The 27996-nt window shown below is 49.7% G+C and overlaps 1 protein-coding gene across 3 annotated transcripts in view; it reads right to left on the reverse strand.

Annotated features, from left to right (window-relative positions):
- Positions 1 to 1065: 1065 nt before the first annotated feature.
- The window catches only part of cdc14ab (cell division cycle 14Ab), a 40391-nt gene continuing 13460 nt past the window's right edge, over positions 1066 to 27996 (reverse strand). For 2 of the 3 annotated variants that reach the window (XM_042335417.1, XM_042335418.1), the window contains exons 5-16: positions 26925 to 27004; positions 24552 to 24618; positions 24130 to 24192; positions 23257 to 23344; positions 21458 to 21688; positions 18337 to 18475; positions 9634 to 9781; positions 9041 to 9156; positions 6648 to 6695; positions 6053 to 6178; positions 5032 to 5314; positions 1066 to 2961 (exon numbers count right to left, since the gene is read on the reverse strand). In XM_042335417.1, the coding sequence (XP_042191351.1) occupies positions 2932 to 2961; positions 5032 to 5314; positions 6053 to 6178; positions 6648 to 6695; positions 9041 to 9156; positions 9634 to 9781; positions 18337 to 18475; positions 21458 to 21688; positions 23257 to 23344; positions 24130 to 24192; positions 24552 to 24618; positions 26925 to 27004 (1419 nt within the window). In that variant the 3' untranslated portion in view covers positions 1066 to 2931. Of the gene's footprint in view, positions 2962 to 3853; positions 3954 to 5031; positions 5315 to 6052; positions 6179 to 6647; positions 6696 to 9040; positions 9157 to 9633; positions 9782 to 18336; positions 18476 to 21457; positions 21689 to 23256; positions 23345 to 24129; positions 24193 to 24551; positions 24619 to 26924; positions 27005 to 27996 lie in introns of those variants that run through there. The other variant, XM_042335416.1, reaches the window with a different exon arrangement.

Consider the following 27996-nt stretch of genomic DNA (forward strand, 5'->3'; position numbering starts at 1 on the left):
TAGGTTTAGCCCACCAGCTTGTCACTTTATTAAACCTGGATGTGAATTGGTGACCTCGAGTAGAAACAGGTATTTGGCAAATACAGGATTTACACAGTTGTAGATGTAAAGTTGTTGATTCCTTCAGGTGCAGCTACTGTCACCCCCGAAGCTGCACTTACTTCATGCACCAAACTGTACGACAGGCTGCAGGAGGAGACCCACAATCAACATGTAGGGCCTTGGCTGGCCCTAACCTCAGCTCGCCTCTGTCTCACGTGGTGCGAAGCTCACCGTTACTGGGGGTACAGCGTCTCAGAACCAATCGTTGTCACCGACTTGGCTCCCTCCGCCTCTCTCCAGGCCTAACTTTCATCAGTGACTGGGTGGATGTTCACTTTGTTGATGACACTATTCCCCGTCAAGATGGTTAACGCCCCATCTGAAAGACAAGGAGTAACCAGTCACTTGAGCAGAAGATCTGTGAGGCAGAGAAACCAATAACTCGGGCAAGAAAAGTGATGGTTTCAATCACTTCTACTCCAGAATGATGACAACCTCCTGTGTTTCTAACATTAAATCCTGGGAATTCTTTTCCATATTGACATTTGGGGAATTCTCCAGATGTTGTTCCCATCAACGGTTTGTCCAAAGTCTGGATTTGGCCAGTGATGCAGACTGGCTATACAGTACCTTATGTCATCAGAGAATTCATAAATCCATATTGGTGGAAATTAACTTGAACCAATATTTCTCAATCCACTCATTGTAATAGAGACAAGGTGAGACATGTTTATTGCTGGGTTTCATCTTAAATTCAATCGAGACGGAGCAGGAAAGTCTCCTGTGTGCTGCAAAAAGTTTAAATAAAACATTTTTAAGTTGATTTTATGAGGTGAAAGAAAATAATCCACAATTCAGAAGAGATTGTCAAGTGCTGTGGGACACTACCCTGTGCGAGGTATGCTATATAAATGCAAGTTGTTGTTGTGTACCTCACGCCCCATTACTACCTGGTGATTAGACATGAGAGCAGGCACCCGCTGAAACAGCAAACACACACTCAGGACACGTTTCCTTAACATTTGACATGAAGCTTTAATTATTTAAATACAATCAAGGCCTAGAGATAGCAAGTCTGAGCACAAACATTTGTAAAAACTTGCCTTGTACACAGCATCAAAAATAGATGTGCTTTTTTTTAATGTCTCTAAGTATCTTATTGAGGAGGTAGTCGTGGCTACACTTGCTGACTGCTCAGTGCGACCTTCTCCCTACAGTAAAACAGGGAGTAAATCTCCCTACACAATGTCACACTAAAAACTCTTGAACAATAATTCAATAGTTAAAGCAATTGTATTAAAAGTTTCTCACAGAAATAGAGAGAACACTACAAACAATATTTCTGAGTTCATTAACAGATTATCCATTAAACTTTTGAATATATATATATACACACACACACATATACAGATAGACACATATATATATAAATAAAAATCAAAGCTTACAACATCTGGGTTTAAATGCCAGATTACTTCAGGTATGTTCATTTTACATTTTGTTCTTGGTTTTTTAATTAATGCTATATAATTTCTGAATACAGACATAAGTCATGTTATTTAAGCATTCGATTATTGAAAAATATTTTTTTAAAAACATATATAAAGTATTGTTATCATATTACACACTTAAATTGCTGGTAAAATTCAGATGAGAGGGAAAGCCTGGCAATGACATGTGGAGACAGCTCCTGAATGTCTCAACACCATCATCACCCGGGGAACAAGAGGGGTGCTTTTACACAGTGCGATATATCACAGTGTGACGACAATAAACACATCAATCTATTCATGTGAAAAATAACTTTTACAAATCTGGTCTTTAAACATAAAAGGATTTCTGTCTAGACTTTACACACTGAAGTCAAATTGTGTGAATCACAATAAATGTGCAGCACAAATGTTACAATCTGAGATGCAAAACTTTTTTTTAAATGAAAATTGGTCCCAAACAACTACTGTGGTAAAACCCCTGTTTAACATTAGGATTTACCATAACTCATCAGTTTTGTTTTCTGTGATTTTTGTAAAGTAACAAATTTGAGGAAGCCATAGGGAGCATTTCTCCTAACTTATTGCTTATGGCTCCAAATTCAGTTTAATTCCAAATAATAACCTCCTTCCTCTCTCTCTAGCGCCAGCACTAATACCTTTTCCTCTCTCTCCAGAACCATTGTGGGTTCCTACATAGCGCGGGAGGTTCCTGAGCAGTTACCATAATTTTTACCATGGCTGGGGTACTCAGTGCTGCTCCCATTCGCAGGAGCTGGTGACATTCCTCACTTAAACAAGGACGGGCTGGGAGATTGCAATGGCATTGCTCCAGTTGGGGGAACAAGTCACTACGGCCTCACCTGTGCCCCCACCCTCTGCCCCAACGCCCTGCCCTCTCAGTCAGTAGTGCAAAAAGCTCCCCAATGTAGAATTCCAGAGGGTTAAATATTCTCAAAGTCTCTTACCGTTTATTGTGAAGGTCACATAATTTATGTATAATATATATTCATATCTAAAACTATACGCTACTTCCTGATTTGTAGCTATTCCAGTGTGTCTGGCGTATTGCTTAGTAAAATGCTGGTTCCATTCTCACAACAGGGCAAATAACATAGCTAGAATCAAGAACCAATTATGCCGTGAATCTTCTGGAATAGTGATACTTTTGATTTAAAAAGGTCCCGATACAGGATACAAATACTGTCAATCAAATGGGTGACTTAATAACCCTTCACAATCCTGGGGAAACTGGTCATCAAGGGTCGGAGAGTTTCTAGAACAAGTAGAACATTCTTCACTTCACTTCCCTCTGTGTCTTCGGCCAGAACAGTTCCCATGCGTGAAAGGCGCTATACAATGTAATTTGTTGTTGTTGTTGTTTCCCGCTCAGCGAAGGTTAGTACTGAACATGCTCAGACTGCAGTGACTGCAAGAGAAAAATGACCTCAACTGAGAACAAGGAACAAATTTAAATAAAATGTTCGGAGGGAAACCCAGAGAGTGTTTCTGCCAAATCCCCAATACAGATAATTGCAGAGGCTCTTAGATAGGAAACATGGTCAAGAATGTTAGTGTATGTATTAGTTTTGATGTGGCTCCATACATCTATAGTCCAGATCTGATAGGCAACAAAGCCCCTCTCCATTTCACATTCCTCTTCCAATGGTCCCTCGCTCACTCTCTGGAGTATTACTGCCGGAGAGGAACCAGCACATGGTTTCTCTCAAGCACGAGCTATAGCATTGGGTTACTCACCTTCCAGACATGTCTACCAACACATCAATAGATTTCCCACATGGTCAAACTCCCCAGATGCAGTCTCCCTCATAGTAACCAGGTATGTGCTACTTGCCCCTGCGAGTCAGGCTAATTCTACATTCAAACTATGTGGCTGGACTGATGCACTGGGACACCAGCAGAAGAGACCACATTGATATTATTAGTCACAGATGATGATAACAGTCCAAACACCTCATAATAGAGGAAGGCAAAGGGGCTGTCTAACTCGAGCTAGAATGTAAGTAATTCCCTGACAGGTGTCAGCAAATGGCCAGTGCAGGGAGTTCTGTACAACACACCTATGTAATGAACGGATATACAGAATAATTTCCACACAAATGTTACCCTATTAGTGACGTTATTGATCCTTTGAGCAGTGTAAAGTAATAGACTATTGGAAGACGCAAAGACTGTGCTTGTGATCATCCAGTGATTCAGTATTCTGACGTGTATTACAATCACAGCAGCAGACTTGACGCTGTAAAAGGACAATTTATTACAAATTGCTATTCCTTTTTTATCTGGCATTAAGTGGCCTCTGGAAGGTAATGTGCCCATTTATGTCATGCTCGGTCTTCAATCTACATCAAAGAAAACTGTCCAGACAGCTCCGGGAGATAGAACGTAGGCACCGTCCATCTTAATAAAATCAAACCAGAAACAATTCAGAGATTACAGTGATATAAACATGCTTTACCTATTTAACACCACAGAACGAAACTCATTGCTTTCCTTTCATTAAACACTTGGATGTGAAACTGTGAAATAAACCTACACACATCTTGTGGGGATATCAGAAATCGATACAAACTAAATAATTTTACTTCAGGAGGAAATGGAGTGAATAATCTATGTCCTGCTAAACACAGTGGCTGAGTGGGATCCTCGCTGATCGGATGGGATGGGTTTGTGACTGGGAGAGGACAGAGATCAGTTGGAGATGTCCCATTGACATTCTGCACATCTTTTTAATATTGTATACTTACAGCCCAAACCTTCAGAGATAATGTGATTCTTATTTGGGACTACAGGGGAAAGTGACAAACCTGAAGTGTTAGCTAGAGCTATGTAATATTACCGACATTATAGGTCAGACCCGAGACAATATGATAGAGCACGATGGCAAGGTGGAAGCCCAATGTTCAGGCTCCTGTACGGACTCAAATCGAGGACTAATCTCATTGAGCAGTTTTTGCAGGTCATTCAGGAACCTTTATTTAGCAATAAAATGGCATTTGTGGGACAACATGACGGAAATGTCCTCATCTAAGTGTATCTTTCCCATATCAGACTCCCACTGTCCATCCACACTCCCAGGTCAGGTTGGAGACACAGCAAATCTCCTTCTGCACTGTCCTATGCACAGAACACCTACTTTGCATGAGTGAGATACTTTCCACTCCAGGCATCCTGTGATTTCTTGCTAATTCAGCAGTTTTGTGCTGTGAGCTGACTCTGTCCTGATGTCACTGTCTGCATCAGTGTCATCCGAACATTTCTGCTACCTGGTGCTGGAGTCAAACCCAGGGCTTGCACTCGACCCGGCTCCAGAATATCTTTACCAAAACCAAATGAGCTTTGAAATACAGATACTTTCAGCGCAGGAGGCCATCATGTCAGTGCTGAACGAGAAAATTTGCTTCAATCAATAGGAAACGATGAAAACATCCTGCGTGAGAGCTCTAAACATACCAGAGCAGGTATAAGGTAAACTTACGGGGTTTGAGCGGCTCAGGTAGCGCATGGTGGCGGGGCTGAGGCCGCTGTAGGTGGATCGATAGCTGTGTTCATCCTTTGGGCTGGTGTGTGAGCCCACGTGGGCTCTGGAGCCCCCACTGTGCTTGCTGTGATAGTTGTTGTTCAGCTCCTGGTAATACCTGGCCGAGGCGTTGTTCATTGTAAAACCTGTCCTGGGAACTGAGGTGCCCGAGATCTCGGCTTCCTCAGGGGCAGCATAGATATTGCCGAGGGAATTGCCTAGTCTGGTGTTGATGGTGAAGCTGAGAGACACGAGGAGCAACACACAACGTACATCATCATCATCATCATAATAAAGGGGAATCAGGCGATTGTGAGAAAACAAGCTTGAAACATGGAAAATTCTTTCAAATATCCTCATTATTAAAGGTGTTCAGTTCATACAGCGCATAAATGTTTAAGCATTTATTATTGATCATTGAGGTCAAGTGGAAGTCAATGCCATAGCCAATCTGTAGCTATCGAATTCACTGTTTTCCCAGGATAATAGCTACGAGGAAAGCAGTTTCTAAGAAACTGAAGCAATTTGTGTGCCAATTCTGCTCAATTTCCTGTCTGGAATTTACATATTCAACACGTCAGAAAAGCACGATTGTTTCAGGCATCCACACACGCTGCCCCCTCGCTCACACAGCGACCTGGAAACTGACCCTCCTCGCACACCAGCACGCACACTACCCCCTCCCTCGCACAACCCCTGCAGACCGCCTCCCCTCACACACCGCCACCCCAACCCCCCCACACTCCCTGCACACTGCCCCCCCCCACCGCACCTCCCTTGCACACTGCCTCCCTCTCCCTTGTACTCCCCTTGCTCACCGACCCCCACCTCGCACACCGTCCCCACCCACGGACACCGCCCCCCTCGCACACCAGGAGACAGTAAGAGACCGGATTGAGATAATCATCATACGATGGGCTTCCTGAGCCGCTGATTAGCAGCAATTTGTTCTAAAGACGACCTCTGAACATGGTCTCACCTCTTCAGATTGCCGTTCACGGCTGTGGCATTCCGGCCGATCCGCTTTGGGCTGGCAAAGGTCATCGCTGTGACCTTGGAGGATTTCAGTGGGGACATGGATCCCTGGAGACTTGAGGAATTGATTCTAAAGAAACAAACCAGAAAGTCTTGTGAAGCCGCATTGTTGGCAGACACCGACTAATTAATAACCAACACTAGAGACAGTGAGGAAAGATGATTGTAACATAGTACAGAGCAACAACTCCGTTCCCTAGGATTTGCAATTAGACTTTGTTAAATTAATTAAAATAATATTAAGAAACTCGTTATTGGCAGTAGCTTTGGGACGTCCTCCTGACGGGAAAGGTGCTGTACAAATGTAATTTGTTGTTGTTGTTGTAGTGTAGCTCACTCAGTTGGAACTCAACCAATGAACATAATTTGTTTGGAGCAACTGTGGGATAAACTGTGTAGTGTTTAGCTACATGTAAATACATTCCAGCAAACACTGCAGCGCACTGCACTGCTGCCTTGCTCACTACAGCACACGTCACTGCTGTTCTGCCTCCTGCAGCACAACACACCCCAATATCACTGCAAACACACTTGCGTACCTGAATGGCTGAGTTGGAGATCTTGTGTGAATTTTCATATCATCCAGCCTGTAAAATAAACAGCACATCTGATGAACCATTGTTAAAGTAACTGATTGAATCTTAATTTCAAATCCTTCATCTAATCAACATCCAACAACATGATAACTGGGAGGTCAGGCCCTCAACAAGTGCAGTTACTGCTCGTGGTATTTCACACAAACATTTAATGTTGTTACAGGTGAATGTTACACAGGTGAATGTTACACAGGTGAATGTATTAAGGGCTGGATTATTATAGGGAGCGTGCAGCAAATGGTGGGACAGTGGGGACAAGGAACAAGCAATAGAGGGGGTGTGAAGGAGCGGAGGTGGCTACAGTGGAGCTGGCGAGATTAGTCAAAGTTTCTGCAGCAGGTTTGAAGCTATTTGAACGTTCTCCATTTATTGCTATAACACAGTCATGCAACAATAATCCTTGCTGTGCTATAGTCATGTCTCAAGGCGCTTCAAGGATTGACTGACTGTGAAGTGTAGTGACTTTGTATTTTTGCAGGTGAACACAGTAGCCAATTTCAGATCGGTGCGTCCTGCAAATAGCCATGAAATGAACGACCAGTTGTATCAGGGTACCGGGAGACAGAAACTTCCTTCAATATCCTCCTTCAAAGAGCAGCTACAGCATAGTAACAATAAGAGATGTCTGAGTGACACTGTACACTAGAGACAGCAGTAATGGGACACAGCCTTGAATTGTGCTTTTCATGTCTAGGATGCCCAGAATTCTATCAGCGAGCAAGAGAGGAATTGGATCCATCCCATAGGGCAAGATGGGTGGAATGCCAGAGTCTATACCAGAGTTGAAAAGGACAGGTTGCATAAACATGGTCTGTATTCCCTGGAGTTCAGAAGGTTGAGGACTGATCTAATCGAGATGATTAAAATGATAAAGGGATTCAATAGAGTAGCTACAGATGAACTATTTCCTCTGGTGGGGGAATCCAGAAGAAGATGAGTCTTAAAATTAGAGCAAGGCGATTTAGGAGTGAAAACAAGGGGCATCTGGAAAGTGGAAATCTGGAACTCTCTCCCCCAAAAGGCTGTGGACGTTGACTCCATTCACATTTTCAAGACTGATGTGGATAGATCCGGGTATCAAGGGACAGAGGCGGTAATTGGACTTGAGGTACAGATCAACCATGAGCTAACAGAATGGCGGAACAGGCTTGAGGGGCTGAATGGCCTCCTCCTGTTCCTCTGTTTCCCTGCCTGCATTGATGCCAACGGCAGGAGGAGGAGGCAGCGAGTCATTCCCAAAGCTGCTCTCAGCTCTCGTGTACCTGATGAAGCACCATAGCTCAGCCTCCGTCTCAGGCAGTGGCTCAGCACTGAGCGTGACGATGGTTCACAGGTTGCAAACGCGCAGTCTTTATCCTACACGTGCCAACTCCTGCATGTAGGGGAGGCTGTGCGAGAGGTGAGATCCACACAGTCTCAGAGAGAGATTGGAACGAGCAGACAATAATACTTTGGTAAAAGGATGAAAGGCTTGTGGAGCTGAATGGAGGCACAGGTGATAGAATAAGTTCCGTTACTCAGACACTGTTTGGAGCACGGATTGAGTTACAATTTGGTGTGCGCACAATTCCCTGCTGGTGGCCATTCATGCTAAAATGGCTGATTTCCAGCAAGTATAACAAGGTGTCAGGGTTCAAAGATTTCAGAAAGGAACCATACAAATTGGTGGAAATGAGAATGATTGATGGCTATTGGACAATTAGACAGTTGGGGAAGGAGCGAGATGGACCGATGCTGAATTTCTTCCTGAAACAGATGCTGGTCTGTCTCTGCAATCTCAGCACGGAAATGTATGACGGAACGACAGTGGAGCTCCGTTACACATACACTCGCAAGATAATGCAATGATGCAACAGGCAGTGAGTTGTACCTGATTTACTAACTCTCTGGCATCTTTGCAATCACAGCCGTGTGCTGTAGGGTCCACATCCCAATAGAGGAGAAACACAGATATTTGGGCACAAAGTTTACATATTTCCTTCTAAAATCCCTGAAATTGCTGTTTGCAATTACTCCCACCACCCCCGCCTCACACCCCCACCGCCTCAACCCCCACCACCTCACACACATTAGCCCCCGCCTCTTAGCCCTCGCCTCACACACATTCCCCCCGCCTCACCCACACTCCCCACCACCTCACACACACTCCCCACCCACCCCCACCCCACTCCCCCTGCCTCACACACATTCTCCCCCCACCGTCGCACACACATTCTCCCCCCACCGCCGCGCACACATTACCCCCCCCCCCCCCCCCCCCGGGTCACACACATTAAGCCCCCCCATGCCTCACACAAATAAACCCCCCTCCCCTCAGCACACATGCATTACATCACCTGAGAGCCCCTGTTGTTGCTGAGCGTGGCTGTCTCCTGCTCTTTAAGGCACGCAACTTATCTCCCTGTGTCATGTAGGTTTTTATTACCGTGCCTCCATCTTCTTCGTAATCATTCTGTAAAGGTAAAGCAAATAAACAGGTCACGCTCCTGCTTCTCAAGCCCAATTACAGGTGACGCTACCCCCACGTGAAGGTGCTGTGTAAATGCAAGTTGTTGTTGATGTAAAATTACACCGTCTCAACAGGAGCAGCTCTAACTGCGGGAAAGGAGCTCTCAGTGTCTGACTGAGGATGGATTCCCAGCAGCCGGCACTACCTCCAACATGAAAACAACAACAACAAGATTCCATTTATTGAGCGCCTTTCACGTCGGGAGGACGTCCCAAGGCGCTGAAAAGACAACCTTATCTCTGGAGCTTATGGCTCATTGGTCAGACCTTGGGGTGAACTTAAAAGTCAGAACCCATCGCCAGGTTGTATTGAGTTCACCCCACGGACACCCCCCAAACTTCGCGCACACACACCCCACACACACAACTGGCAGTCAGACACACAGAGGATAATCGCCGACGTAAGGTCATGTGTACGTACCTCTCCTGTTTTATAAAGGTTACCACCGAGAGAGAGAGCATCGATACTGGAGATGATGCGAGACAATCCCATGCAATCTTTATCTGTACATTTGTGTTTTTTCAGGGATCGGTAGATATCGCCTTCCAGCCACATGCAGCCTTGTTTCCTGCACATAAAGCGAAGGTGTCAAACAGAGCACAGCAACAGCTGTCCAGGAGACCGCACACCAGGTATCCAACCAGCATCAGATGTACACAGGTTTTCCCAGTGCCCCAGAGACCCTGCTCCCCCGCCCCCCCCCACAGATAGCTTTCCTGCCACCCCAGACCCCTCTCCTCCCCCAGACTCCTTTCCCTCAGACACCCTCTTCTACTCCAAGACCCCTCTCCTCCTACCCAGACCCCTCTCCTTCCATCCAAAATCCTTTCCTCCCCCAACAGACACTCTCCTCCCACCCAGACACCTCACTTTCCATCCAAAACCCTTTCCTCCCGTCACAGACTCCTCTCCTACACCCCCAGACCCCTCTCCGTTCACCCCAGATCCTTCTCCCACCTCCCCAGACCCCTCCCCTCCCCCCCAAACCCTTCTCCTCCCCCCAGACTGCTCTCTTCCCTTACAGATCCCTCTCTTCCACCCCAGACCCCTCTCCTCACCCCAGAAACTTCTCAGAAACCTCTCTCCAGATCTCCCCCCAGACCTCCTTCCCTCCCGCGCAGACCCCTCTCCTTCTCCCCTGCAGAACCCTCTCCTCCACCCAAGACCCCTCCACCCCAGACGCCTCTCCCGACCCCTCGCACCCACACGATCCCTCTCCCCTGCAATCCCCTCTCCTCCCCCCGACCCCTCTCCACCGCAGTCTCCTCCCACCCAGACCCCTCCACCCCCCCAGATCCCTCTCCACTGCAGTCTCCTCCCTCCCAGATCCCTCTCCATCCCCCAGACCCCTATCTCACCCCAGACCTCTCTCACCCGCAGACCCTTCTCCCCCACCGAGCCCTCTCCTCCCCTCCATCCCACTTTCCTCCCCCCCACCCCGAGCCCTTTCCCCAGACCCCTCTTCTTCACCCCTCTCCTCCCCCCCGCCCCGAGCCCTTTATTCACCCCGAGCCCTTTCCCCAGATCCCTCTTCCTCACCCCTCTTCTCCCCCCCAGACTCCTCTCCTCCTCCCCAGACCCCCTTCTCCCCCCAGATCCCCCGACCCCTCTCCTCCCACCCGACCCCTCTCATCCAGACCCGTCCTCCACCGCCAGACCCCTCTCCTACCACCCGACCCCTCTCCTCCCCCTCCAGACCCCCTGTCCTCCCACCCGTCTCCTCTCCTCCCCCTCCAGACCCCTGTCCTCCCACCCGACCCCTCTCCTCCCCCTCCAGACCCCTCTCCTCGCCCCCCAGAAGCCTTTCCTCCATCTCCAGACCCCTCTCCTCCCCCCCAGAAGCCTTTCCTCCACCTCCAGACCCCTCTCCCCCCCAGATGCCTCTGTTCCCCTACCAGACCCCTCTCCTCCCACCAGACCCCTCTCCTCCTCCCCCAGACCCCTCTCTTCCGCCTGCCCCGACCACTCTACTCCCACAAGACCCATCTCCCCCTCCCCCCAGACCCCTCCCCCCCCCGACCCCTTCCCTCCCCCCCAGACCCCTTCCCTCCCCCCAAGCACTTTCCACCCCCCCGAAACTTTTCCCTTCTCCCCCAAAACCCCTCTCTTCCCCCCCGACCCCTCCCACCCAGACCGCTCACATACAGACGCCTCTCCTCACCAGACCCCTTTCCCCCCCGATCGCTCTCCTCCCCGCCCAGAAGCCTTTCTCCACCTCCAGACCCCTCTCCTCCCCCAGACCCCTTTCTTCCCCAACCGCTCTCCTCCCACCACAGAAGCCTTTTCTCCACCTCCAGACCCCTTTCCTCCCCCCAGATACCTCTCCTCCCCCAGACCCCTCTCCTCCTCCCCCAGACGAATCTCCTTCTCCTCCCAGACCCCTCTCCTCCCCAGATGCATCTCCTCCTCCTCCCAGACCCCTCTCCTCCCCAAACCCCTCTCCTCCTCCCCACCAGACCCCTCTCCTCCCCCCAGACGCATCTCCTCCCAGACCCCTCTCCCCAGACGCATCTCCTCTTCCGCCCAGACCCCTCGCCTCCCCCCAGACCCTCGCCCCCCCCAGACCCCTTTCCTCCTCCCCAGACCCCTCGCCTCCCCCAGACCCCTTTCCTCCTCCCCAGACCCCTCGCCTCCCCCAGACCCCTCGCCTCCCCAGACCCCTCGCCTCCCCCAGACCCCTCGCCTCCCCCAGACCCCTCGCCTCCCCCAGACCCCTCCTCCCCAGATCCCTCTCCTCCTCCCCTCCCCCCAGACCCCTCTCTTCATCCACTCGCCTCCCCCAGACCCCTCTCCTCCTCTTCCCCAGACACCCCCCCTCTCCACCTCCCCAGACCCCTCTCCACCTCCCCAGACCCCTCTCCTCCTACCCAGACCCCTCTCCTCCTCTTCCCCAGACACCCCCTCCTCTCCCCAGACCCCCACTCCTCCCCCCCAGACCCCTCTCCTCCTCTTCCCCAGACCCCCCTCCCCTCCCCAGACCCCCTCCCCTTCACAGACCCCTCTCCTCCCCAGACCCCCCTCCTCCTCTTCCCCAGACCCGCCTCCTCCTCTCTAGACCCCTCTCCTTCCCTTCTCTCCCCCAGACCCCTCTCCTCCTCTTCCCCAGACCCCTCTCCTCCCCCCAGACCCCTCTCCTCCGCCCCGACCCCTCCCCTCCCCCCCAGAAGCCTTTCCTCCCCCTTCATACCTCTCCTCCCCCTTCATACCCCTCTCCTCCCCCTTCAAACCCCTCTCCCAATCGCCAGAAGTCTTTCCTCCCCTTCAGACCCCTCTCCTCCCCCACAACCCGCTCTCCCCCAGAACCCTCTCCTGTCCCCAAGACCCCTTCCCCTCAAGATCCCTCTCCTCATTCCCAGATCCCTCTCCTCCCCCCACAGAACCCTCTCCTGCCAAGACCCCTTCTCCTCCCCCACCAGACCACTTTCCTCCACCCCAGAGCTCTTTCCTGCCCCCCAGAGCCCTTTTCTCCTCACCCCAAACCCCTCTTCGCACCCCAGACACTTCTCCGCCCTCCACACTGCTCTCCTGCCCCCAAACCCCTTTCCTCCCCTCTCCACCCCCCCGCAGACCCCTCTCCGCCCTCGCAGACCCCTCGCAGACCTCTCTCTCCCCCGACCCCTCTCCTCCCCCCCGACCCCACTCCTCCCCCAGACCCCTCTCCTCCCCCCATACCCCTCTCCTCCCCTCCCCCCGACCCCTCCTCCTCCCCAGACCCCTCTCCTCCTCCTCTCTTTGAGACGTATCAAAGCGCTTCACAGAATACACTGTGTAGTGACGGTATATTTTGTGGGCAAAACGCGGCTGCCAATTGCACACAACAATGTCCCACAAACAGTCGCGGATTGAGTGACCCCATTGTTGTTAAACAATTATTATAAACACAAAACTGCAGAATGCAATTTCTTAATATATCCCGCTGAAAACCCAAAGTCTGGTGTTGTTTCCTGAGTAGAATGGAAATTTTTCGGATTAAGTCATAACGTGAAAAAACAATCTTTTGATCATTGAGATGGTTGGCCAGGACACTGGGAGAGAGAGAAACAGAAACTCCCTTTTCCTTTCTATTAGTGCCACAGGATCTTTAATGCCCACCCGAACAAGCACAGATGGAACCTCGGTTTTAACGTCTCACCCGAATGATGGTGTCTCTGTGCCCCCCCCACCACCCCAAGTGCTGCCCTGGAGCATCAGAAGTGTCAATTGTAGCCTTAGCCCCAGCCTAGTAAACGCTGGAATCTGCTGCTCAGGGGGCACTAAATGCCTGAGTTGTCCCTGCAGAGATGCATTGAGTAAATCTTGGAAGGAATTCAGACACTGAAAATTAACCGTCATCAGAAATACTTGCCTGTACTTTTCCCTACGGAGTATTTTACCAAGATAAACAAAATCGTATCTTACTTTCCCGGGAGGCTTTCCAGCAAAACCCACCCTCACGGCAGGATACTAACAAGATTGAAAGGAAAACACTGAACTGCTAATATGCTTACAATTTCCTAGAATTTTCCAGATAAAAACAAGATCTGCTTGGTTTTTTTTGATAAGAATGGAAAATTTCTGGACTTTCCCGCATTATACATTACCTCACGTTGATCTCAAATTTAAAGCTTTTAGCTTAGCTTTGGAAATAGCAATAGATGACTTCAGAACTTCCCATTTCACCAAAACTATGAACCCGCAGGAAGAACCCATTTCCCCTTTCTGGTTTTTGCTACTCCTAAGAAAAGCCGCCCAAGCTTAGTTGCAATTCCCTGCTCATTTCCTTTTTACCCCCTTTCTCCGCACATGGTTAATTCTGTTTATCGTGCACCCTGAGCAGCTAAGCATCATTCTACCCACTGACAAACCTTTGGAAGAAGTCTTATGTGGCACTGAAGCATTCTCGATATTAGCCAGACTGTTATATTTGGAGAGATGACAATAATCCAATTTCATTTCTTCCTAGCCTGACTGTAGAATGTGAAAGAACTACATTGTCCTAATTCTATATGTTGAGGTTATTGCTGGTCAGCTGAGTGTCTGACACATGTCGAAACCCATTTCTCATGTTTAAGCGAATCGCAACCAGATTGAGAGTTCCACATGGTACACACGGATATGTATCTGCAATGCAATGTACACTCTTTCTGGAGGAACACATCCTGCTCACCTAAGTTAAAACGTAGATTGGCAAGAGCCAAGGCTTGGGGACCCCAGAGAGTGCGTAAGGGGTAACTGGTGGAGTCTAACCAGCTAAACCTACTTGCCATTGAAAGCACTGACAGGAAAGCTTTCATGCTGCTTGTCCAGCTGGGACCCCAATCTACTCATTATGGCTTTGACTTGCAGGGTTATCAGGAGCTGAGTGGGAAGATTCCCTACGGCCAGGTATATGTTAGAGTGAAGCATCTGCCACACGCCTCGTGTCGTCCTGTTAACCCTCATTGTGTGTGTGTGGTGGGGGGTTGTGTGTGCATGCGTGGAGGGGGGCTGTGCGCGTTGCCCCGGGGCGGGGGCTGTGCTCGACACGCAGGGCGGGGGATCTGCGTGTGCTGGTGGGGGGGGGGAAGCCGCGCATGCAGGGGGGAACTGTGCGTGCGGGGTGGCTGAGCGCATTCACGCAGGGGTTGGGGGCTGCGCGTGCGTATACCTGGAGGGGCGCGTGGGGGGAAGAGGGGTTTGTATGTGTGTGTGGGGGGATTATGTGTGTGTCGATTGTGTGTGTGGGGGAGGGTTCCATATGTGGAGGTGGGGGGGGGGGGGGCTGGTTCACATCAGACACAACCGTTGCTCCTTAATTCACAGAATTTTCAGGGGTAGGATTTGCATCTCACTGTCTGCCATAAATACGTCCCTGTTTTAGTCACTTTCACACAGTTTGATATTTCCTGTGATTTAGGGCTGCTTTAAACAATAAACAATCCGAGCTTCTAACACAGAGCCTGCAGTGCTGAGTTTCACATTGTTCAGTAAATTGCTGTCAAATGTAGTGACTGTATTTGTAGGTTACACACATACACACACACACACAGCACTCAAGACAGCAGCACACACAGACAGCAGTACGCATAGTATCACTGCGTGCTTCACCCCAGCCCCCTCCACCGGCCGCCCCTCACACCCCCACCCCTCACCACCCACCCCGTCAGCACACACTTTGGGATTGGGAGCCCAGATCAAATTCGGTTTAATTCTTTTGGTTTAGTCTCAGTTCCTCCTCAAAGTTGTCAGCATTAGCCAATTTCCTTTCCAAAAACATTGTGTTTATGCAGATTGTTCTTCTTATGTTTAGCTGTTTCGATTTTATATTCATCAGGGAAATGGTTGGAGAGTTAATAGCTCTTGCTAATGCAGCACGTACAGTAGATTCCAGCCAATGTAAACACAGGCTTGGTGGGACCCCTCCATGACCTCCCTACTGGAGTCCTGTAGCTCAGTGGTTAGAGCACTCGCTTTGCAAGCGAGAGACCTGAGTTCAATTCCCGGCAGAGGGTGAAACCTTGGGCAAATTTCCTTACTCCACACAGAGCCTAATAATAATCCTCCAAAACCAAAAACAATAATAAATTGGTCATTTTCAATCTACGACTGTTTGTGGGACATTGCTGTGCGCAATTGGCTGCCGCGTTGACAAATATACAGTCAATTCACTTTACAGTGTGTTCTGTGAAGCGCTTTGGGACGTCTTCCCGACGTGAAAAGCGCTATATCAAATGCAAGGATTATTATTATTATTAAATTGTCAACAGAATTTCAAAGTGAGCCTGGGGCATTCCCATAGTCATTCCATACAAACAGCCCACAACCTCCCCCACCCCACCTCCTCTCCACCACAAACACACCCCAATTAAATTTGTATGGTGCCTTTCATGTCAGGAGGACGTCCAAAGGCACTGGACAGTCACACATACACAGGCACAGACAAACACACACACACACGGAGACAGACACACAGACACACACACATGGAGACAGACACACAGACACACACAGACACACAGACAGACACAGGCACAGACATACACATACAGCAGATCAGCGACAAATCCTACAAATGAAAATTCTGCGCTCAAGTCAGAGGGAGCTGAGCTTTACTACACAATCTGGTGATGAGGCAAAATACAGACATATTTGCAATTTGGGTTGCAAGGGGGTTGGTGTCAGGGCAGGATTCGCATGAAGGCAAGCACCAGGAAGCGCAGAGTGGACCTGATGGCGGAGCCCAAGCTGCCAGTCTGTGCTCTGAACGGTGCCATGCGGAGGACACGAGCCAAACGCCCCGGCTCGCAGCTCTCAACGAACCTGAAAACCAAATAGAGCAGCGGCAGCATTAGTGACAGCCTGAGCAGCAACCCAACGCCAGGGACCGAGCACGAGGGACACTGTATTACTGAGCACCAATGTGGGGAGTGACTGAGCGCGAGAGGCACTGTATCACTGAGTAGGCGCCAGCCCTGTGGCGGGGCTGTTGCTAGTACTCTCATCTCCCAGTCAGAAGATTGTGGATTGATTGGGATGTCCTCCTGACCTGAAAGCTGCTACACAAATGTAANTTTTTTGTCGTCATCCAACTCACTTAATCCAGGCTGATGCTCCAGTGCAGTGCTGGCGGTGTGCTACACTGTCAGGGTGCTATGGGACACTACCTTTTGTGAGGGCCGCTATATAAATGCAAGTTGTTGTTGTTCTCATCAGGGGCTGTGAAACCAAGTTCCTATCTGGCTGTTCAAGTGGATGTTAAAGATCCCGTGGGGCTATTTGAAACGAGAAGGAAGTTTCTCTCTCCTGGTGTTCTGGCTGCCAAAACAAATTCTTTATATTCTTTATTCTCTACAGATTCACTGTAAAGTTTAGTCATTGTGCATTTTGTAGCCAAATGTGGCCAATGTCCAGATTGAAACATCCCATAAATAGCCATGGAGTGAGTGACTAATGTTGTATGGGGGATCGTCGGCCAGGACACTGGTTCAAGTAAATGCTGCTCTCCCAGCACTGCGATAGCTCTGTTACAAACACTGACACTAACCCATCAGGGGCCTCAGGGACTGACAAGTATGACAGTCAGCTCCTATCTCCTGCCTTCCTTTTCACCACTGACTGACCACCTGCTCAAGATGTTAGATCACATTCGTTCAGCTACGGTTTGCTGCAGCAAATGGATGAAACATTGTTTTGTTGTGTTGTTTGTGTAGGAGTTTCCAAGGTGCAGGGACTGACGTGTTACTCTCCCTATGTGTTTGTGTGACTTAGTTTCCAGTGTGGGTATCAATGGTTATTCTCTACTTTTATGGTGATCAATTTCAGAACGTTCTTCACCAATTCAAGGGAGCAGAGTGCCGAGGCCCCTGGCTGCATTTGTGCTGGCTGGAGGGAGGGGTGGGCAGGTTATGGGGTTTATGCAGGGCTGGTTAGGGAGGTGAGCTATGTTGTTCCCTAATTGTCTTGTGAGGTGCACAGGCACAGACACCACTCTTTGCACTTGCCAAAACCATCTCTCTACCTTCACTTCACCCCCAAACATTGACCTGAGCCTGTGAGCTGGTCTGGAACAGAGTTTATCACACACTGACTACCAACAGCTGAACTGGCTCCAAGGTGACATGCATGGCAATGGCGTGTCAGAATCGAGCCAGCACTCTGTGTGATGGTCTCTCGTCCGGTTCCTTAGCCAGGCAGGTCTGCAGTATTTCAGAGCACTGCTGATGACAGCACAGCCCATCGGCAGGACCTGGAAGGGCAGACCAGTCACTGGGGGCAGGGAGTCATCCCACTCAGCTCCTGTTAATGCAAGTCAAAGCCCTAGTGGGTAGGGTGGTCTCAGCTGGACAAGCAGCAGGAAAGCTGGACAGCAATATCAATGTGGTGTTAACTGGTTAGACTCAGCAGCATTCCAACAATCTATTTCTGGGATTTCCATGTTTGGGGGTGGGTGGAATTCTCAGCTTGGTTTGGAGATTCTTAAGCATAGTGATGGGTTTCTGTGTCAGACACCCGGCTGACCAGGTTTGCCATGAAAATAATCATCACCAACAACTTTAGCACTGGATGAAACCACACACCAGTGTCACAATGGCCCCGCCCCATCACCAGGCCCTTCCCCTCGCCGGCAACTCCCCCCTCTCCCCCGCCACCCTGGCAGTCACTTACTCCTCCAGGAAGTGCTGCTGTGGGCCTATGATGGATCCCGGGCGGCAGATCCTGATCCAGGCGATGGCTTCAGCCGCGGTGAATCTGTAATGTTTCATTATGTAACAGGCCACCAGCGTGCCCGTCCTCCCTAAACCAGCTACAGGAAAGGCAGATGTTACACGTTACAGCGGAAACTGCGGAGAATCTGAGCGCCATCGACCGGAGGTCAAACACGGAAACTGCCGGCTACAGTGGGAGGGAACAAAGTTTCAATGTTTTTGCAATCAGAAAACCTGAACCCTTATAATCAGACCATTGTCAGAGTTCATCATAAACCATTCCCTGAAAACAAGGTGTAAGTGATCTCCTGGTCTCCGAGTGTAACCAGCAGTGAACTTTGCCTTCCTACAGTAATCGTTTAATCATCCCGTGTCTGTCTGTGTGTCAATCTACATTCCATATTGGACCCTTTGGTTGCAAGCGAAGCTGCAATGGGTACAGCTAGTATAATAATCGCCTATTAATAATAATCCTTGCATTTGATACAGCGCCTTATCACGTCATTGAGACGTTTCAAATTGCTTTGCAGAGTACAACAACAAGATTACATTTGTATGGCGTCTTTCATGTTGGGAGGACGTCCCAAGGCGCTGGACAATGTACAGCATTTCAGACCCGAGCTGGGGTCGGGTTGGGGGGCGGGGGGGAAGAGAAGGGAGGGGAGGGGGAGTGGCCGATGGCATGGTCGAAGAGGAGGGTCTTGAGGCGGGACTTGAAGGAGGCTAAGGAGGGGGCGAGGCGGAGTGATTGGGGGATGGAATTCCAGAGGTTGGGGGCAGAGTGGTTGATGGCTTTCCCGCCAATGGTGGGGCTGGGGACATGGAGCAGGCCAGAGCCGGCTGAGCAGAGGGAACGGGCGGGTTTGTAGGGGGTTAGGAGGTCGCAGGGGTAGGGTGGGGCGAGGCCATGGAGGGCTTTGTAGGTGAGGCCAGGATGTTGAACTGGATCCTCTGAAGGATAGGGAGCCAATGGAGTTGGGCGAGAATGGGGGAGATGGGGTCACGGAGTTTGGTGCGGGAGAGGACACGGGCTGCAGAGTTCTGGATTATCTGCAGCCTGTGGAGGGAGGAGTTGGGAATGCCGACAATCAGGATATTTGCATAGTCGAGCCTGGAGGTGATGAAGGCATGAACAAGAGTTTCAGCGGCCTGAGGGGTGAGGTAGTGCCGGAGTCGGGCGATGTTACGGAGGTGAGGGAAGGCAGAGCGGGTCATGGCTTGGATGTGGGGAAGAAATGACAGTTGAGGGTCAAACAAGACACCTTGGTTCCTGACTGGCTTGGAGGTTGATGCTGCCAGAGCCTGAGGTGCAGAGGCGCTGGTGCGAGCCAATCAGGAGGGCCTCAGTCTTGTTCACATGCAACTGTAGGAAATTTCCCCTCATCCAGGGGAAACTTCCATATGTATGTCTTCCACATACATATGGAAGTTGACCCCATGTCTGCGGATAATATCATCAAGGGGGAGCATGTAGATATTAAAGAGAGGGTCAAGGACAGAGCCCTGGGGGACACCAGACGTGACAGTGCGGGGGCTGGAGGAGAAACCGTTAGAGGCAACAACGTAGAGACTGTGAGAGATAGGAATCGAACCAGGCAAGGGCAGGTCCGCGAAGGTTAAGTAAAGAGGAGAGGCAGTGTATGAGGATGGAGTGGTTGACAAGTGTCGAAGGCGGCAGAGAGGTCGAGGAGGACGAGGCAGAGGGATGTTCACAGATGTTCAGAACGTCATTAGCGACTTTGACCAAGGCTGTTTCCGTGCTATGGGCAGCGCAGAAGCCGGATTGGAGGAGTTCAAAGAGGGAATGGCAAGAAAGAAAGGAGCGGAGCTGGGATGCGACGACTCGTTCCAGGACCTTGGAGAGGAATGGGAAGTTAGAGATGGGACGATAGCTGGAGAGGAGGGATGGGTCCAGGGAAGGTTTTTTCAAGATGGGGGTGATGACGGATATTTTTAGGGGGATGTGGAAACTGAACCGATGGAAAAGGAGAGGTTGATAACGTTGGACCGATGAGGGGCCAGAAAGTGGAGCTGGGAGACAAGGAGAGAGGTGGGGATGGGATCGAGGGTGCAGGTGGTGGGTTTGAGTTTGCGGACAGTTGTGGTGAGGGAGCAGGGAGAGAGAGGGTCGAAGGAGTATAGGGGGGGATGGGTGGGTCATGAGGGAGAGGCAATGTGGGGGTGGCAGTGGTCAGGACTGAGGTGGCTGAACGTATCCCCTCGACTTTGGGTTCGAGGAAGTCCAGCATCTCCTCACAGTTAGAGATTGAGGAGAGGATGGGCGAGGTATGGGAAGGTGGACGGAGGAGACGGTTTGTGGTGGAAAAGAGAAGCTGGGGGTTGTCCTTTGCCTCCAAGATAACCTTGGAGTAGAAGGAGGATTTGGCAGAGGCAAGAGTGCAGCAGTAGCTCTTGGTGTGGTGAAGCCAAATCTGCTGATGGACCATTAGTTTGGATTTGGTCCAGGCGCGTTCAGCAGCTCGCACTTGTGCCTTGAGGGAACGGGGATGGCTGGTGTACGAGGGGGATTTACGGGAGAATACACTGTAAAGTGAATTGACTGTGTATTTTGTGGGTGAAATGCGCTAGCCCAACACCATCACTTCACAGGACACTAGTGTTAGCAATAGTGATTGTATTTGCAGATAACTGAGGCAGCTGAATTGCACACAACAACATCCCATTAGCCCTGAAGTGAGTGACCAATTGTATCTATGAGATTGTCAGACAAGACAGCGATAGAGAAACTGCTTTCTCTTTTCGAATAGTGTTGTGGTACCCAGAATGGCTCGGTTTAACATTCACCCAAATGACGGCACCTACAGTAATGCAACAACCCGCAGCACTGCACTATCGTCAACATGTACTGTGAGCTCAAAGCCCCCCCACCCCCCCCCGTCCGTCCCACAACTTCCGACTCAGCGGCAAGAGCAGTACCAACCGTGCCGGGCTGGTGAACAAGCGAACGGCTTTATGGAAACACAGGTTGACGGTGACGATGTCTGTCTATCATGGAGTTGGAACACATTGTGTGCAGAGTAGGGAGAGTGTGTGCTGTTTGCTTGAGAGAGTTCACGTACCTTTGCAATGCACAGCGATAGCCCCGTCTGTATTCTCACATATGCTCAAAAACCTTTTCACTATAGAGTCACTCGGTGTGCTTCCATCAATAAAAAATAGGTCATAGTGTTCGAACCCTGCGTCTAAGAAGCGTTTAGCATCGTAAATCTTCTTGTTTAGCCGGATGATCGTGGTGACACCGTGCTTCCTGAAATAGGGAAAATAGGCCTCGGGCGCGTGGAGAGGGTAACCTGTGGGGTGTAATGCTGAAAATCAATCACATGTATACCGTGGGCTCCTCTGCGCCCCCCCGCACGCCAAGCACGCGCCGCCCCCACACACGCCAAGCACGCGCCGCCCCTCCGCACGCCAAGCACGCGCCGCCCCCACATACGCCAAGCAAGCGCCGCCCCCACATACGCCAAGCAAGCGCCGCCCCCCCACACGCCAAGCTCGCGCCACCCCCCACACGCCAAGCACGCGCCGTCCCCACACACGCCAAGCAAGCGCCGCCCCCACACACGCCAAGCAAGCGCCGCCCCCACACACGCCAAGCAAGCGCCGCCCCCACACACGCCAAGCAAGCGCCGCCCCCACACACGCCAAGCACGCGCCGCCCCCCACACGCCAAGCTCGCGCCAGCTCCCACACACCATGCTCGCGCCACCCCCCACACACCAAGCACGCGCCGCCCCCACACACGCGCCGCCCCCCACATGCCAAGCACGCGCCGCCCCCAGACATGCCAAGCACGCTCCGCCCCCCACACGCCAAGCTGTTTCAACGACAAAGTGAAAATATTTAAATAAAAAAGATCAAAAGGATTTGTATTGCAATAATTAACAGATATCTACTATGTATATACGTATATATATATCAAAAAATAAATTCTGTGTGCAATTGGCTGCCATGTTTCTCCCGCAAATATACAGTCAAATCACTTTACAGTCTGTTCTGTGATGCGCTTTGAGACGTCTCAAAGACGTGGTAAGTGCTATATCAAATGCAAAGATTATTATTATTATAACACTGACACACACTGCCCCCTTGTAGCTAACAACAGGAACTGCAGTAGTACATCTGCCTCTGACATAAAGCTGTACAGTAAAACTCACTTAAGTCATTATCCATCGGAACTGTAACATATCTTACGCAAAATCTGAATTGCAGACAAACTGTACAAATCGTATAAAATCCGATTTAATCAATAAACTCCACTGCGCATGCGTGATTCAATGCAGATTTACGCGATTATACGATTGATAAAGATAAGAATTTTATGAGTTTTACTGTATATAATAATTCTTTCATTTGAAATAAACGTTATCGCGTTGTTGAGATGCCTCAAAGAGCTTCACAGAATATACTGTAATGTGGATTAAATTGTGTGTGGTCGAAACTCGGCAGCCAGTTGCGCACAAACAGCCAAGGAGTGAATGATCAATTTTATCTGGGGTATTGCTGGCCAGGGCATCGGGAGCGAGAGAGAAATTTCCTTCTCTTTTCGAATAGCGCCGCGGGATCTTTAACGTCCATCTGATTCGGCAGATGGGGAGTTTGGTTTAACGTCTCATCCGACAATGCTACCACTGAGCCACACTGACACACCTTAAACTCTATACTGCATATATTCTACATACACTAAACTACACATTACATGTAATATATATATATATTCTTAACTATTTATTATACACACACAATTATTAAATATTACACAACATATATACATAATATTTATGTATACAATGTACGTGACATTGAGCTGGATAATATATAGATTACAGCAGGAATCTTACAAAGTGCTTCAAATTCTCACCATTGTCAATTTTGCTTTTGGGATGTGGCCCACTGAATGCCAGGAACTTCTTTGGGATGATCCAGTTAAAATCTCCATTCTCCACCCGCTGCAGAAACCAATCATAATAATACCAATCCTTACACCCGACACCTGTAAAGTGCTGTAACTGTGTGTTTTAGGCAAACTCATTCACTGGCTGCCCCATCCATTTGTTCGCTGTCCACCCCATAGGAGAGTGACCAAGGCAGCGGCGGAGAGTAATAATAATAATAATTCTTGCATTTGATACAGCTCCTCATCGCGTCTTCGAGACATCTCAAAGCGCTTCACGGAATATATTGTAAAGTGAATTGACTGTACATTTTGTGGGTGAAACATGGCAGACAATTGCGCACAGCAGTGTCCCACAAACAGTCGTGGATTGAGTGACCAATATTTTTCCGAAGGGATTATTACCTAAGGAAAGTGATTTGCCAATCGACTAACAACTGGGTTCCTACTTACTGCTGGGTAAACAGAGGTGTGTGGAGTAAGGCAATTTAAATGCGTAAGATTTCGCCCTGCCTGAGAATCGAGCCTAAGTCCTCTCGCTTGCGAGGCGAGAGCTCTAACCACTGCATTACAGCACTGAGTCCGTGGCGGAGAGGGACCAGGAAAGCTGCTGAGAGGGAGGGAGGGAAGAATCCTGACATTTTAAGAAATTTATTTCACAAGAAATATTGCCTAATTTTCATGGCGCTATCCATATTAGTCTAGATTATGATTGACATCAATAATGTGAATGAACCAACAACAACTTGCATATATATATTATATATATCTATATCTATGTGTGTGTAGTGCCCTTCACGAGGGGCACTATCTGAGTGCTTGAGTGCAGGGCGAACTTGCCTCATAATGCTCGTATTCGTCCACGTCAAAAGATTCATAATCCAGAAAGCTGTGCTGCAGAGCCTGAGATAACACACACATTAAATAGCAGGCAGCCTCCAGCCTCAGAGACAATCACATCAAGTATCAAGCAAGCATAAGGGCGACAGAGCAGCGCTGGCGTTGGCCTGTACAATACCACCCCCCCAACCCCTCCTCGCCCCCACTGCACACAGACAGGAAGATACTCACTGCCACTTTGTCACAGAGACAAAGGATTAGCTACTCACATATAAACAAGGCCACATTGTTATGTGACTGGTACATGTGTGTGAGGGTTGGGTGGGGGGGTGGGGTGCGTGAGGGGGCAGGGGGAAGAGAGCCTGGGGAGGGGGTGGAAGAGTCGCCAGGGTTGGGGGGCGACGGTGCTGGAGGCCCCTCACCTTGTTGATGCCATGTAAACAGTCGAGGATGGTCAGGTTGTAGGTACAGTTTCCGAAGGAGGCGTCCCTGCCAAACAAAAAAATGAGATGACGACATTCTGCCAAGCTCGTCCCTCACACTCTCACCCGAGAGGCTGTGGGTTCCAGCCTCAAATCAGGCCTCTGAGCTCACAGTCCAGGCTGTCGCTCCAGAGCAGTGCTGTGGGAGCGCTACATTGTCGTAGATGCCGGCCTTCGGATGATACGTTAAACTGAGTCCCGCCCGCCTCTTCAGGCGGATGTTAGAGATCCCGCGGCACTACTTGAAAAGAGAAGGGAGTTTCTCTTTCCCAGTGTCAATAGCCAACAATCCCCCAAATAAAATTGGTCGCTCACGCCATAGCTGTTTGTGGGACGTTGCTGTGCGCAAATTGCCTGCCATGTTCACCTATAAAATCCATAGTAATTCCACAGTCTATCCTATGAAGTGATTTCAGATGTTCCGAGGATGTGACAAAAAACAAGCATTTTTAAAATCTCATTATTTCACCGTATTGTAACCAGAATCAATCTTGCCACGAGTGGGAAGGTCTATGACTGCGAGGAAAGCCAGATTGCTGTGTGGGAGTGTTTGCATGTATGTGTGTGTGTGTGTGTGGGGGGGGGGGGGGGGGCGTGTACATGTGCGTGTTTGTCGGTGTGTGGAGGGGTACTTCTCACATTGGTGAGAGGGAACGGGTTGGGATCTAACTCTCTCTCTCCACTTTTCATATACAGTCTATATGACTAATATAGACTGTATATGAAACTTCATATACAGTCTTGTCGTTGGCCTAATAGTTGCCCTTCAACCCACAACCTTAATTTTTTCCTTAATCGACTTAATTTCCCCATCAACCAATTGGGAATATTTCTGTTTAATTGTCTCCAGCCTCAGTCACAGCTTTCAAACCTCCAGAGCACTTGCCGAGATGTGAACATTCACCAGGAGATATTTCTGTATGTTATGTCTGTAGAAGCATGTTTGTGAAATGCACAGAAATGTGCAACAGCGATTGTACGCATGATAGTGCAGTCCCCCCGACATGCACGCACGGCCCCCTGACACGCACACGCGCAAACACAGGCCCCCGACTCGCACACAGGCCCCCGACCCGCCGACACACAAACACACCCCCCTACACACACACAGCCCCGTCCAGACACATACACACAGATCCCTCCTACGCACACAGCACCTCCCAGACACAGGCACGTAGCACCCCCCCTTCCCACCCCCACACACGCACACACACACAGCAGGAGCTGAGTGACCCCGTGTGCGAGACAGCATAGAATTGGTTTGGACAGGCCAAACTGGTGTCCCCAATTAACAGACGGGCCAGCTGTCAGCGACAATTACGCTGCCCTCGTCACAAACACCACTTCTTTATGAGCACAACTTTGTGAGCAGCAAAAACCATAAAGGAAAATAACATAATTATTTCCTGACCTGAATATTTCCCACTGAATATTGGTTCCCACTGTGTGAGGTGACAAAAACCAGGACTGTCCAGGCTGTCCAGCTCTGCTCCTCCCTAACACCAGCTGCAGACTATCCAAAACTCTGCACCAGGCTCCACGATCCTATTGTCGTCACCCCTCAAGCCACTGACCTCACCTCTCATGCCACTGACTTCACCCCTCATGCCACTGACCTCACCCCGCTGCAGGTCCTCACAGTCAGCTCAAGTCACAACTTTCTGACACAGGTGGACGTCACATCCAGAGACGGCGCTCATCACGAGTCTCGCCACGTCTCTGCTCACTGGCGAGTTCCAATTAGTCTCTGAAAATCTCTCACTTGATTTAACCTTCATAGATATTATTAGCCTGAACTCCCTGGACTCACTCAGTTACAATCCAAGCTTCCTTTCCACCTGTGTCTTGTTCAACATCTCCCGAAATATGTACCTATAATATACTGTGTCCCAATGTCTCCTCCTGACGTGGAAAGTGCGTGTGAGGTGAAACGTGCACAAGCCTTGAGATCCAAGATACCCAGGTAAAAGACATCTGTATTAGCCTATAAAATACACAGTCACTACATTGCACAGTGAATCCTGTGAAGCATCAGGACATTCTACCAATGTGAGTCCAAGTGGGTGAACACGTTCTTATATCCAGCACCTGGAATCCACCTTTCCAGGTGTGTGAGAGGTAAGCAGGTTCTGCTCAAGCTCTTGCACCTCCAACTGGTGGAACCATCGCTCCATGGGAAGGAACGTGTGTCTGGGCTGTGGGTAGGAGATGGTGGCAACACTGAGCTGTTCTGCTCTCACACTGTCTCACACTCAGCCTCAAGCTTCTTGTAACACATGGTGCTGACATGGCCTGGAGCAAGGTGCGAGGTACCTGAACGGCAGATATGGGGGATTCTTGCCAGCGACCAGCGAACGGTACGCTTCCTCTGGGGATTTCTTCAGGAAAATAACCTTTTGGGGAAAAGAGAGAAATCAGTTTAATTTACAATTAGCGAGTCCAGCAACGCTGTGACAGAAGCCGAGCCAGCAAAGATACAGGCATCAGCTGGCCCCTAAACCCCACCCCTATCCGCCTGGGCACTCAGATCCTGACATAACGGTCAATACATTTTGCAGATGAGGGACCAGGGAGGGGGTAATGTGGGGGTAAAGGGCGAGGGGGCAATGTGGGGGTAAAGGGCGAGGGGGCAATGTGGGGGTAATTGGCGAGTGTGTAATGTGGGGGTGGGGGTGCAATGCGGGGGTGGGGGTGTAATGCTGGGGTAAAAGACCAGGGGGCAATGTGTGGTGGGTGGGGGGGGGGGGGGGGCAGTATGACAATAACAGGAAGATGGAGGGAAACTCCTCCCTGAATGATTTCGGGAATAAAGTTTTGGATTTGTGGTATTTTGAGATGTGGGTAACACACCAGGTTCACAAATACTAAACAGTGCAAAACACTCGGCCTGGGGGCAGAGTAAATAGTTACAGCCACGAACGATAGATAGCCGTCTGACATCGCGCGAACTGCTTATCTACAGATTAAATATTTTCACAGATGGAAAATAAATATAAAAATAGACGAACAATATATCATCCGGCTCCGGCTTCATGTTTCACATCCAACTAATGAAATATTTACAGCAGCAATGGTGTGCTTTCCTGGCTGGGTCACATCACTAATGGTTGGGGGGGGGGCGAGTGTGGAGAGAAGAGTGTTGGTGGGCAAGGGAGGCTGGGGGGAGGGCGCTCGCTCTGTGCTGGTGCTCACTCCCGCACTGGAGCTCTCTACTCTAACCCCATTCCCTGCTCTTTATTCAAACCCTGTAAGAGTTTCATTCTCCAAGCATTTATTGAGTTTTTAAATGTTGGATTGATTCAGCTCTGACACCTCTGTGCAACGACACTATTTTGCTCCTAGTATTTTATCAGCACAAAAAATGTTTAAAGAGTTTGAGGCAATA

The sequence above is a fragment of the Callorhinchus milii genome, unplaced genomic scaffold (genome assembly GCF_018977255.1).
Source record: "Callorhinchus milii isolate IMCB2004 unplaced genomic scaffold, IMCB_Cmil_1.0 Scaffold5, whole genome shotgun sequence".
Classification (NCBI taxonomy): domain Eukaryota; kingdom Metazoa; phylum Chordata; class Chondrichthyes; order Chimaeriformes; family Callorhinchidae; genus Callorhinchus; species Callorhinchus milii.